The sequence below is a fragment of the Apus apus genome, chromosome 3 (assembly GCF_020740795.1).
Source record: "Apus apus isolate bApuApu2 chromosome 3, bApuApu2.pri.cur, whole genome shotgun sequence".
Classification (NCBI taxonomy): Eukaryota; Metazoa; Chordata; class Aves; order Apodiformes; family Apodidae; genus Apus; species Apus apus.
This window is the reverse complement of record NC_067284.1, coordinates 24,716,058-24,729,529: the sequence shown is the minus strand read 5'-3', so window position 1 is coordinate 24,729,529 and position 13,472 is coordinate 24,716,058. Positions and strand designations below refer to the sequence as shown.

Genomic DNA, 13,472 nt, shown 5'->3' with positions numbered 1-13,472 from the left:
CTCTGTCTGTGTTTTACCAATTGCTTTTCCACATGTGCTCTCATTTTTCTCTGCATTTATACATTTTCCATTAGGTTATTTCCCATATGTGTTTCTGATGTAATAAAAGTAGAGCTTTAGGAATTCCATAAAATACTTCATTTTTTGTAAGGAAATGTCTACAATATGAAATTATAAAAGAAAATTATTAGACAATTTTTTAGTGTTTGTCTAAGAAATATATTGAGCATTTTTGGATATTCAAACGTTCCTTGGCCTTCTTAGCCTGTGTCTGAAATGTTGGAACCAAACATCCATCATTTGAGCCCTACTCCTGAGAATGCTAACTATAGTTTTTGGTTCTTCATCCTCACAATTCACCAGGGAGTTTTCTCCTTTTCAGATGTTATTGATTGTTGAATTACACTATCTGAAGCTTTACCATTTTATTTACTTCAGTAGATGGAGCATCTCTGTGAGGCATCCAGAGATTCATCCCCTGAGTGCCATTTAGCTCGAGGTCACTCCTATGGAGGAATGGTGTATTGCTTTAAACTTGAACACTGATCAGTCCAGTTAAACACGTAGGGGGAAAAATACCCATAAAGGTATTAAAACTGATCTAGTGAAACCACTGCAAACTCTCACCTTTTATTTAAATCACAACAGTATTTTCTAGGAAAGTTTTCTCTGTTACCCAGCATCAGTTCTGCTAATCTAATTGTTACATGAAATCCCTTAAAAAAAAATTTAACATAGAACTGGAACCCATACATGAGGCCAGTACTAGTAGATTGCTTACATCAGTACACATCCATCAGTACTCTTCCATACCCCTGATTTTACCTTCTTTTGCCACCTGGAGAGAGTTGGGCATATGAAGGAGATTCCTGATCACATTGATAAACTGTGTTGGAGTTAAGAGATTTTATAAAGAAATTACAGTACTGTATTGCTTTAACTGCATTCATTATGTGGAAACACAGAATGAAAATCTGCCACAGTGAAGTGAACAACAAAATGCTCATTCATTTCAACAAAGCCAAGATTTCACCTGAAGGATTTCCTTCTTCCTGTGAGATATTCAGATCTATAAATTATGAAATGCTCATAAAAAAACATAGTAAGTGCTAAACTTCACTATTAACTAGCCTTTAAAATAGCATATTTACCAGATCAAATAACTTTAACACACAGTATGCCTAGGGAGCACTTTATAGCCATCCTACCTTCTTTTCTTGTGCAGTGTTAGGAACTGTTAAGGTGTAGATTCCACTTGTTGTCAGTCCAGATTTGAAAGCTTCAGCACAGTCTTTGAAGCTGATTTGCTCCTCTTTAGCCACGAAGTTGTTCTTAGCTGCTAAAAATACAACAGAAATTGAGGACATTAAGAGGAGATGAATAACAGTTATTAAGAAGCAATTAATCAGCTAAAAGCTTTGCAGTTCTGAAAAATATGCCTGGTCCTAAAAGAATGACAGATCAAGGTATGCCCTACAACCTTTGCATGCATTAGCTACATTTACAAACATCTTACTAGTAACTGATCGTATTAATAATGACATTTGCCCAGTGCTCTAAATTGCAAAACCTAACTTAAGAGTTATGAAATCTTTTATAATACAGCTGGCTGGAATAACTACTTTTACAAAGTTTTAGCTTTGTAGAAGCTTTTACGAAGTTTTTATTGCCGCTGAGCAGGAACAACTTTGTACATACCATGCTGAAACTTGGTAGCTGAACCCAACTGACTGAGGCAACATCCCTTCTGGAATTCATTTGTGTAAAAAGTACATTTTAATATGCCTAAGCCTTCTTGTTTTACAGAACAATCTGAGGCTCATCTTTTTGTTCATTCTTTATTAACTATGGAGGTTGGAATTTCCTGGCATTTTGCCTACTGACTGATACTTCATATTTGACCCCTGTGGGGTTGGTTCTGTGTATTTTCCCTTTTAATTTAATCTAACAAGCACAGTCAGTTAGTGCAAAGTTTGAGGTGCCATATAAATATATGCTTAAATTACATTAGCTTACTATGTTCTTTTTAGCTTGCTTATTCATTACTTATCTGTTTACATGCTTTGCCTTAAATATACAAATAACACATTCAGTGTTTTAATTGCTTTTCCACACTCTATTGTTTGTATACTGTCTTAGAAGCTTTCCCTGCTAATTTTGTCCTTTTGGCAAACACTCATTATTTTTTCCACTCTGGGTTTAACAGTGTTGTAGCCAACATGACTTTGACTTGTTTACTTATTTGTGCACTAGCATAGCAGATAACATCAGCAGGAACATGTACAGCCTTGGAAATGATATTTAAGGGGATAGTGTCAATTATTAGGACAAAAAGCTTGAGACTTACTTTGTTTAGAAAAACCCACAGCATCATTATTGTTTAGGACACTAATGAATGTGAGGACTTCCCAGCACCCTTTTTCTTTTTTTGTGATCCAACTTACAGTAATGTAGTGTAGTCCATCTCTAGACTGTCTTTTAAGTTCTAATGACAACTGTTTTAAAATTTTCCTAGTATTTAATTTTAAATCCTTTTTTTAGAGGGTCTATATGCTTGTGTGTTTCCAGCTCTGAGAACTTTACAGGCAAACATGCCTGATTCTTTACTTTTATATAGAACAGGTGTACCTTCTAAATTTGTCAAAGTTCCGTATCAGGCATGAAATCAAAGGTAAGGAATTTGTTCATTTGTTTAAATGTTTAGACATAACCTTCAGCTTATGGGTTTTGTGGGTTTTTTATGGAGCATGTGAATCTGCATAAATCTGGAAGCTATGCTCAGTGGCTATGATTTGTTGCAGGGCCGTCAGGCATTTAGCAGTGAGGTTATTGCCTATAAAATTTGCTAGGCTGAGGGATTTTTAGGATGAATAGGGGAGCTTCAGTGAAATGCTGAAGGACTTCTGGGAGTACCTGCTGCCCTGGGCTGGTGCTTGCTGTTGTCTGGGGCATACCCAGGTACTAAAACAGAAAAACTGGGCCATTGCTGATTTGTTTGAATTTAATAGCCACTGTAATTTGTTCTTTGTTCAATCAACTCTGTGAGATGTGGCAGAAGCAGCCTTTGTGAGCCAAGAAGAAAAGGTACAGGCCTACATCATGCAATCTAGCCTAGATACATGATCAAGGGAGTATGTATTGCCAGATGAATGAATGCTATTTGAGATGAATTATACTTGTCAGCTCTGTATTTTGTTGAACCACTGGAGAAGTGGGCAGGCAAACCAATATAAACCCCAGAGGATGAGCCAAATGTTAAAACCACATAAATGTTGTGGTTGTTCCCCCCACCCCTAAAAAATAGGTTAGTTAACTCAGATGCAGAATTTAAGGCAAAAAACCCCCACATTTGAGAAGAAACTGGTTGTAAGACTTAATAGGTAATAATGTACACAAATTAGGGAATGTCACTTGAAAGATACAAGCATGTGTGCTTTAACTTACAGTTTGGTGTAGATATCATAGTAAGCAAGTTATGAACAGTCTCCATCAGATCATGTTGCTGTTTTTGCAGAACTGAGTTGTTTACTGTAGCTGTAACTAACTGTTTTTCTAGTTCTTCTATTATAGAATTCTGTCTGGCTACTAGGACTTGAAGCTGATCTTTTTCATCTTTTATTGACTTCAGCTGAAGTGTATGCTTGTCTTCCATCTCAAGAACTCTTTTTTCTAGAAAACTAAATAAAAGATTACAGTTAGGCTCCTCAGAAGCAACTTGATCTGATGTCAAAGAGAATCAAGTCTGTTGCAGAAGTTTCTTGACAAGTATTCAACTTCATTATCTGCTGCCATGCATGCTGTACAAAGCTATATGAAAGCTAAGTTTAGTCTGATATATCTGCTTTAATTTATTGTATATACATTAGTAAACAACATTATCTACTATGGTCTGTATTGGAGGCTTTTAAAGTCTAAGAATTGAGGGTTTGATAATTGACCATTGTGAAAGGAAATACATAGTTTGGTCCTGAAAAAGGACCACAGTAGTGCTATAAGTATAGGGAGTATAAAATGGATGTAGACCCAAAGTAATCATTACTTATGACTATGAAGTGTCTTGAATACCATTCAGTCACAGGTTAGGCAATAGTGAAAGATTTCATGGCTTTGCCCTATTAGAAGATGTAAATTATTTAAAGATGAACCTATGAACTTTTCAAATGTCCTGTAATTATAATAAAATATATAGTTAACATAAATTTTACAATAGTGAGACAAAGAAACGTGCAAATAGTTAGTTAAATGTGTTAACCATCCCTAGTTCTGGAGTGAGAGTGAGCAGGTGACTGGCTGGAAGATTATTTCATTGGTGATTGTTCTGATGCAGACTCTGAGAAAGCTGATGTTAAAGACGCACGGCCAGAAGGAAGAAGTTCACCTAAAATCCATTACTTAAAAAAAAAAAAATCTTGAGCCTTATAATGATGTTTCAAGCAGATTAACTCAGTGTCAGATCATCTCTTGTTAGTTAGGAAATAATGCTTTTGTGTTTATGTGGGTTTTACAAGGGTATAGTCTAAGGTCCACAGAGTTCAACAGAAAAAAAAATTACATTTAAAAATTCAGTATTGACTTTGCTTTCCATCTGATAAGGATGTTTTTATTAGCTGGTAAATAAAACCTTTAGGGAGCATGTATAAATGTAGTAGAGTATTGAACCAAAATGTCAAAACGTGTCATTTTTTTATTTAAGCTATTTCTTTTAAAATAAAAACTACTTTGCACATATGGTTCTCATTGAAAAATACAGCTTTGAAGGAGAAAACTTAATGTTATTACTGCTTTTGTATTTTTCTGTAAACTATTTATCGCCAAAAGTAAAATAAAACCCTGGTGATAAGGCAAAGAAACTAGCTGAAAAAAGGTACGAGCCTTTGGACAACAGCTGACTACAGAAATGGGTTGGAGTAATAGTTCGTTATCCGTCTGATAACGATTAGATTGACTAATAAGGAACATTGAATATGAGTAATATATGACTTTTCTAACCAGATTAGAAAAAAAAATGTGGCAATAACTTGTTTGTGAATTAGGATAGCTGTGTGATACATAGAAATCAAATTTTAGAGATATGGTTGCACTGGCTTAGCTTGAGTCAGGCTACACAATCCATGACTTCATCTAGGTAAGTCTAAAGAATATAAATTGGCTACAACTGAAGTACTGAGAAGTATTTCAGTTTTTATACTTAAGTTCCTCATATAAAGGAGCACTTTGGATAGTGAACAATGACACAAAAACAGAACACAGGAATACATCTGCATGTTTCTCTAGGCCTTAAGTGATACATGACCTTTATAATGAGTGTAGCTGGGTGCAGGGAGCTTCTGTACAAGGCCTTAGTTTCCTACTTGAATACATTTCTTTCTAAAACGGTTAGAAAGGCACTTCAGGAAACTCACCTGTTTTTTTCTTGTAATTTGGTTATCTCGCTGGTCTGATCTGAAATCTGTCTTTCTAGTTTGTTTGTTGAAAGAGAGTGTTCCAAAAGCTGAAGTTCAAGTCTGGTTGTCTGGTTTAATACCTAAAAAAAAAATATTAAAATACTTAAAAATCAAGACACTCCTTTTAAACAAATTGCAATTTCTTTATGTTGGGAAATCATGCAAATCCCTACTTAAGCCTATAATTAACAAAATATTTCTGAATTTTATTTGGGAACAAATGCTCATTCCATTAGAATGAAGAAGACCACCCAGAGTTGAACTGATTTTGTTGTTACACTACCATATAGTGAGTATTTCAGCAGTATGTTGCATTTCTGATCAATGGCTGAGTTCTGATCAACTGTGTACGTTAGTTTTGCTCTCATACCGTCTCCTCTGTTAGGATATTCTTGTTTCCTTACTAGAACTGTTATCGTTGTTCAGGGAACAAGCTGAGTTTTCTCACTTTGGTGTACAAAGAAAGTATTTTGTGTCTCTCTCACTGGCTGAAAACTTGGCCCAGTCCAGAAGCTGCTAAGTTCCCTTTTAAGTATTCTCCTTAATCCCAAATGATATTTTAAAGTGTTTATCATATGACCACATTTCTGTTGACTCTGTCCTTGCATTTTTATGTTACCTGTTCTATATGTGTTATTGTCTGAATCTACTTGCATCTTTAAATGAAGAAATGCAGACAGTAGGAAACATAGAAGATACTTTTTGGTTTGTATCGGATTGTATTACTTTGAGGCATGTTTTCTAGACCTATTTTCTCATCATTTTAGAACACCTTTTTTTTTAATTCAGTAGAATTTGGCTTTTGTTGGCAGGAAGAATTGATTACTTACGTCCTTCATGTTAAACAGTCATTTAGGACATGATTTCACACTTAAGTGTAATTTAAAACTATTGCCAAGAGTGTCCTTGAGAGAACAATTGTTTGGTTAATTTCCTTATGTTGTTAATTAAGCCCTTAACCCAGTCACAAGTAATTTCAAGCAGAGAAGGAAAGTCACAGTAATTATTTTCTTCCTCTAGGCAGAATGTAATTGAATAATTTTCATAAAGACACTGCTGCAAATGAATAAATACATTCTCTCAACATGTACAAAGTACTGGGCTCCTGAATAACGCAATCAGAAAGTTGAATTCAGTACACCTATGAGCTTGAATTACCAGTTTATAGACTCAGAGGAACACAGAATGGTTTGAGTTGGAAAGGACCTTAAAGATCCTACAGTTCCAACCCCCCTGCATTGGCAGGGACACCTCCCACTAGAATAGATTGCTCAAAGCCGCATCCAACCTGATTTATCAAAGAGTTCACAAAGGCTTATTTTCGGTTAAAAAATAATTGAATTCACTGGATGAATTCTACAGACAGTAAAATCTGTAACAAAGATTTTAGGTTTCACATGATATATACATTATATTAAATGTTATGTGTTGCATGCTATATTCACTATTTGTTTGGGGAATTATATATCTGCATTTTCTTAACATGTTAGAAAAACTACAAATGCACACCTTTCTGCTTGTTGAAATCTGCATTGTATTTTGTGGAATGTCTTGTTTTAGCAAAACTTTTCAGCTAAAGCAATAACGAAAGACAAACCAGTTAATTTTTTGTTTGTTTGAAATAATTTAGAGCATAATATGTACAGTAGGCAAGTTGACTTCTATATGAGTGTACTATTCTAGTAGCCTCTTCCCAAATCTTTTTTCCTCGATTCATCTCAGTTTGGTTTTTCCCTCCATTAAATACCAATAATATAGGACACTGTGCTGGAAATTAACTGTTATAGTATCTGTGAAAAGATTAATTAAAAAGATGCATTTTTATTTATAAGTATTTATTTAAAATACAAAAGAAAAAATAAATGTAAGAAAGCAATTACCCTGGTAAGTGGAACAAAGGCAGTTTGAAGGAGCTCTCTTTCAGCCAAGATCTGGTGGGTTGTATAAAAGCAGACTAGTTCCCAGCTGATGCTTGGGTATACTATAGTCGTTTAAGTACATTGTCTTTAAAGATGGATGTAACAACTGCCTTCCTGGACATACTTTAAATCCTGCTGTAACAGAAGTCTTCCAAGTGACAACCGTGGGCTCGAAATGGAACTGTATGTTACCAAATACAGATGTTTCCTTAAGCTGGGTAGAGCTGTTGAATATTGCAATCGACTTCTAATTGGAAAGTGTAACACTAAACTGCATTAAATGTTTAGTTATAGGTGTTTGGGAAGCAGAAGCATTTTTAGGTTGAAATTCATTACTTACTTGTGCTTCAACATCTGTTAATTTGCGGGTCTGTTCAGCTGTTTGATTTAGTAAGTTTGTGCCTATTTCAATCATTACTGCAGTCTGGTTCTGCACTGCAGTTTGCTGGATCTCTACCATTTCTTTCTTCATACTGTCTTGGATGTAATTCTCAAGCTACATGGGAAAGGAAAGAGAGAAGATAGTTGCATTCTTTAAATGTTGGAGGGGAGGGTAGTACAGTAAGTCTGCTGGCTGCCTTGCTAAACAAATTTGTTGCTTGTCTGTTAAGCATTTCTGTGAAGTTTCCCAATATTAAGCTCTGTGAGAGGAAGGGCAATTATGACAAGGAATGTGTGGCCACCCATTTTCTAAATGCAGGAACAGAGATTTACAGGAGGTGGGTAGAAGATGCGGTGGTGAGAATGCTCCTGAGTGCTTGGAAGTTTTTGTGCCTTAGTGCTCCCACCACTGTAACCATCAGGAGCTTCACCAGTTTTGGCAGCGATGGGAATTTTTTAGAAGACAAAAGCTTAGGAGTTTAGTCATCTTCCTGTATCTAGACTTAAGTATTTTCAAAAGCGTTTTTCATCACATGGCTGGAAGTCAGAGAAGAGGTCAGATGTCATTTAACACTGTTTAACACATTTTTATCAGAATTTAAAATGAAGACATGAAACAGTAGGAAAAACTGTAAATACTTTAAATACTTAATATTTAGGAATGCAAAAATGTATTTAAATACTTGATTCCAAAGTAATTTATGTGTCTAAACTAATAAGGCTGTTTTGGTAGTCCTTTTCTAAGAGTACACTGCTTTCAAGGAAAGCAACGAGAAAATTAAGAGCAAGGAGAAAATTCAGTTAACCTTTTATTAAAATTTTATTATCCAAAGCAGTCTGAGTTTTCTCCATACTTCTTTCATACAATTTTCTCAAAAACTTGGCGAATATTTCATATTTCTTCCATGAGTCATTGCTTATGTTAGAACTCTGTTAAAAATCCAGGCCATGTGGTTTCTTTATTTTTCACTGACTGGGGAAATTTCTAGAAATTCCTAGACTCAAACTTCTACTTCAGCATTTTTCTAGCAAGAGAAACATGAACATTTTTAAGCTTCACGCTGTACCTACAAAGAGGACACTAGCTAATACTAAATAGTTAGTGTCATTAGGTACAAATTATAAAATACTACCAATTCCTAATCTAAGGAAAATGGTAAGATAGGTTGGTATCTTAATTTTTTTAAAGACTATTTTGAGAATACAATCTTGATATGAATAATGGCTTGTGATTAAACAGCTTACCATTTAACATTCTATCAAACCACTGTTCAGATATAGCCACTCCACTTCTGACCAGCTAAATGGCCGGATCTATCAGCTTGGAGTATTTCCCCCTTAATTTTTTTATTTCTGACTTCACAGTTGTTTTGTAAAAAGTGACAAATTACGGAAATAGCATGTAGTAGAAAGAAACTGGAAGTATATTCTTAGTTTGAATTAAGCATTATTTATCTTCATCCAGTGTTTTCAAAGCACTATTTGTGTGTTCCCTCCACGGTCCCCATGCGGCTGTTGAACTGCAATGCACAACAGAGATTTCAAATCTGGCCCGAGCTTTGACCCACATCTACTATACTACTGCATAAGGGTACTAACTTCCCAGATGTACCACAATGATTTAAAAGTAGCCTTTAGACAGCTTCTGAGTGTTCTTTGTGCAATAATCTTTTTTAATATTAAAACTGAGCATACATTTAACTGGGAGATCTCCAGAATGCATTTTATTTGCCTCAGTACCACAGTCCAGTCAAGTATTGTAATGCCTTTATAAAGATCAAGGATATGGCCTTGCCTGGCAGACTCAATGTACATCTGGAGTTAGAATGGACACTGGAAAAAAATAAAAGACATACAGAGTAAAAAAGGAGTGGGACATCTCATGTATCAGAGAGCTACCATATGAGAAAGCACTGAAAATATGGTATCTTTTTTCAATAGAAAAAAGGCCCACCACCACCAAAAAAAAAAAAAAAAAAAGGCAATAAATAGATGAACAAAGAAATACCGATCAAGAGCTTTGATGATTTCATAAAATAAAATAATTGTGGATATTAAACCTCATTCTTCAAGGTTGGTTGCTTGTTCACTAGAGAGAGATGAGAATGAGAATCTGAGCAGAGTAATCTCTGCACATAGGATTACAGACCTGCATGACTTCTTTGAAAATGTTATCACTGAGTTATTCCAAAACACACCACTAGAAAATGAGTTAATTCTGGGCTTAAAGGTAAGGTAAACATTTTTATGGTATGCTTAGGCAAATGCCCAGTTAAAACACAGAGCTGTAAGGTTGCTCTGATTATAGTACACAAACCTGTGATTACAATTTAAGGTATCTGGTGGTTCTGGTTGCCAGATTTTTATACCCCTTGTCATTGTGCTTGCAACCTTAGAAAGCAGTTTTGTTTGGACACACATATCTGCATTTTCATATTTTATCTTAATATTATCTTATTTATCTTATATCTGTAAGTATAAGACTATCTCTAACCTCTTTACAGTAATACCTCATTCATGTGATGTATTCTGAATCACTGAAGTATTCTCTTGACTGCAGTTCAAGAGTTTGTCTTCACATCTGTTTTTCAACTTTAAAATATCAAATAAGCAACTTTGGGAATATGGTATTTGCTCTTTCTTGAAAGCATCAAAAGGGATTTATTTTAAGATTTAAAGCAAGTTTCATGATCTGGGTCATTTATTCTAATTTAGAGCAACATGAAGCATCAAAATGATATTGACCTATTAAGTGGCTTTCAAGCTTCTTGTGGTTTGTTTATTTTCTCTAAAACTCCTACAAAGCATGATTACCTAAACCCTTTCTGTTCTTCCCTTCACTAATCCTCTCCCACTTCTATGCATTCTCTGCACAAACACATAATAAAATCTCTTTTCCTGACCAGAACCAAGATAAGCGCTCATCCCTGTTTGCTTATATTCCCCTCTCTCTTCATCATACAATGCAAAACTGGAGTAGGACTTTTTACAACTACATTTCTTTTTTTTTTTTAATGGCAGGTGCTTACTTTCATCTTTCTTAATCCAAAATGGCCCTCATCTCCCACTGACCTTAGAGAGAGCAGAACAGGCTCCCACTGCAAACTCTTTGAAGGCAATGCCCTTGGGTTTACCTGAGAGGGGGGTGGAAGAACTTTTTTCAGTAGAAGCTCCAGTTAAAGCAGCTGAGGCTGTTTCACCAACAACACTGAGGATTAGCAGCCATTTTGCAAGACTGCAGCTCTTTGTGGCACACGTGCAGAGTACTGTTCATCAGCTCCCACCAAGGAGCCTCCCTCCTTTATAAACAATAGCACACTCAGAATTTCTGAAGAGGGGAGAATGGCGTGGGTTATTTTCAAGAGGAAAGGGTACAGGAACGAGATGCTTCAGTCCTGATGCTTGGCATTTCGTTTTGTACAGAAAGTCTGTCTTATCCAATATTTTGCTTAAATTTGGAAGTTGCAGCAGGGATTATTTGCCAGATTTCTCCTTTGCCACATTTCTAGTTATGGGAAAGAAAACTTTAAATCTCTTTTTAATTCAGTTGATATCTGGCATATAAAACTTGTGTTGATACATGTTTACCTGGATTACATGATGGCTATTTTGGACAAAGTAATTGTCAATACCTAGTAGCTAACTACTAGTGACATATCTTCTTTCAGAAATTCTGCTTTTGAGGGAATAAATCAATCAATGAATCAATCCTATCTTGGCCAGCAGGATGAGGGAGGTGATTCTTCCCCTCTACTCTGATCTGGTGAGACCCTACCTGGATTACTGTGTACAGCTCTAGAGCCCTCAGCACAGGAAAGACATGGAGCTGTTGGAGAGGGTCCAGAAAAGGGCCACAAAGATGATCCAAGGGCTGGAGCACCTCTGCTATGAAGACAGGCTGAGAGAGTTGGGGCTGTTCAGCCTGGAGAAGAGAAGGCTTCAGGGAGACTTTATAGTGACCTTTCCGTACTAGAAAGGGGCCTACAGGAAAGCTGGGGAGGGACTTTTCACTAGAGAGGATAGTGACAGGACAAGAGGTAACGGTTTTAAACTGAAAGAGGGGAGATTTAGGTTAGACATCAGGAAGAAATTCTTCACCATGTAGTAAGGCATTGGAATAGGTTGCCCAGGGAGGTTGTGGGAGCCCCCTCCTTGGAGGTGTTCAAGGCCAGGTTGGATGAGGCTTGTGCAGCCTGGTCTAGTGTGAGGTGTCCCTGCTCATAGCAGGAAGGTTGGAACTTAATGATCTTTAAGGTCCCTTCCAACTTTAACCATTCTATAATTATATGATCTTAAGGAAATTGCAGGGGAGAGGGAAAGTTGTATTAATACTTTCAGATAGGAAAGAAGAAATAGTAAGTTAATAGCATTTCAGTGATTCTTCGTGCGATTTTTTCATGGAACATTCTATTTTTTGTGTAAGACTTTGGCTGGCATGTATTCTGGAAGAAAATAAATATAAAAATGAAAGCACAGATGGGAAAAAGCATGTCCCTAAAAGTATGCTTAAATTGCAAAACCAGCTGGGAAAATTGAAAAAAATAAATAAATTCATAATTAAGGTTTGTAATATAGTTATGGTGGTGCATTTTTAGAGAGAGAAAATTCTCTAAGGTCATCTGTTTGGGGCTGTCATGCTTCATTACTTCAAATCATATAAAATAATAAAATTTGATTAAAATACTAAGCCAGGTTGCCAAAAGAACAAGGACAGATTAATTGTATTGGAGCACATTCCAAAACATTGCTTTTATAGCTAAGATTGACTTTTTTTTAAGGAAACTTTAAATTGGCAAGAAAGAAAAGACAACATATAGAGTATACATTAAAAGAAATTTGTTTTCTAACCATTGGCAGAGATAGCATTTATCCTTTCTGAAGGGTTGCCAATATTTATTTCAATGAAGATCCTTCCTGATTGCTATATTACAGTTTGTATCCATATTACAGAACAATTTTCCAAAGAATCAGTAACTTATTTGTGCATTTTGTAAACACTTTAATTTACCATTTTTTCATTTAAAGTTATAAATGAGGTCTTGCTTTTGTTCTTTGCTGCCAAATGATTAGTCTATCGTAATTAAACAGTCACGTTCCTGGCAGCATTTATAGTTACATGAATATATACATCCTTTCTTTGCCAAATGCTACTCCATATAAATGGTAGCAAAAGTACTGACTGCCAGTTTCATTGTATAGAATCTGTCGGTTATTGGAGCATTTTTTCCAAACAAAGTTTGGTGATTTTTCTTAGTGTTTATAATCTGATTCTGTCAACTGTAACATTGATTTTCAGAGAGAGGTAATAATGAGTTTCTACATAGTGCTGTGTCCCCTAGAAGAGGCAGGTAGATGGCTGGAGCTGCATGATCCTTTGTATCCATCTCTAAGGTCATCATAATATATCAAAATCTTTTTCCCTTGAATCAAATGTAAATCACTGAACTTAAGCAATTTACCACTTTCAGGGAATTAATCTATAAGTTTTAGAAAATTCCAAAAAGCACTGCTTTTAGACTTTCTCACAACTTGTCTCCTGAAATCTGAAGATAATCTTTGTTCTTAAAGTAGAGCCTCCATTCTAAAAATGTACCTGTTAGAAGAAATAGCAAAGAGGTCAAAGTTTATCTGCAGTCGTGTCTCTACAGTCCTGTAGTTAGATCTGCAGATTCATTGCATAAAGAACTTCAGTAGGCCCATAAACTCAGCAACTGCTACATGTGATAAC

General features: G+C 35.6%; 2 protein-coding genes across 9 annotated transcripts in view; one reads left to right on the top strand and one right to left on the bottom strand.

Annotated features, from left to right (window-relative positions):
* The window catches only part of MCPH1 (microcephalin 1), a 120,866-nt gene that overhangs the window by 56,874 nt on the left and 50,520 nt on the right, over window positions 1-13,472 (top strand). The window lies entirely within an intron of this gene.
* ANGPT2 (angiopoietin 2) overlaps window positions 1-13,472 on the bottom strand; it is a 42,916-nt gene that overhangs the window by 13,405 nt on the left and 16,039 nt on the right. The window contains exons 2-5 of one of the 4 annotated variants that reach the window (XM_051614237.1): window positions 7,704-7,859; window positions 5,403-5,524; window positions 3,445-3,677; window positions 1,209-1,339 (exon numbers count right to left, since the gene is read on the bottom strand). In XM_051614237.1, the coding sequence (XP_051470197.1) occupies window positions 1,209-1,339; window positions 3,445-3,677; window positions 5,403-5,524; window positions 7,704-7,859 (642 nt within the window). The remainder of the gene's footprint in view (window positions 1-1,208; window positions 1,340-3,444; window positions 3,678-5,402; window positions 5,525-7,703; window positions 7,860-13,472) is intronic. The other 3 variants (XM_051614238.1, XM_051614240.1, XM_051614239.1) reach the window with 3 other exon arrangements.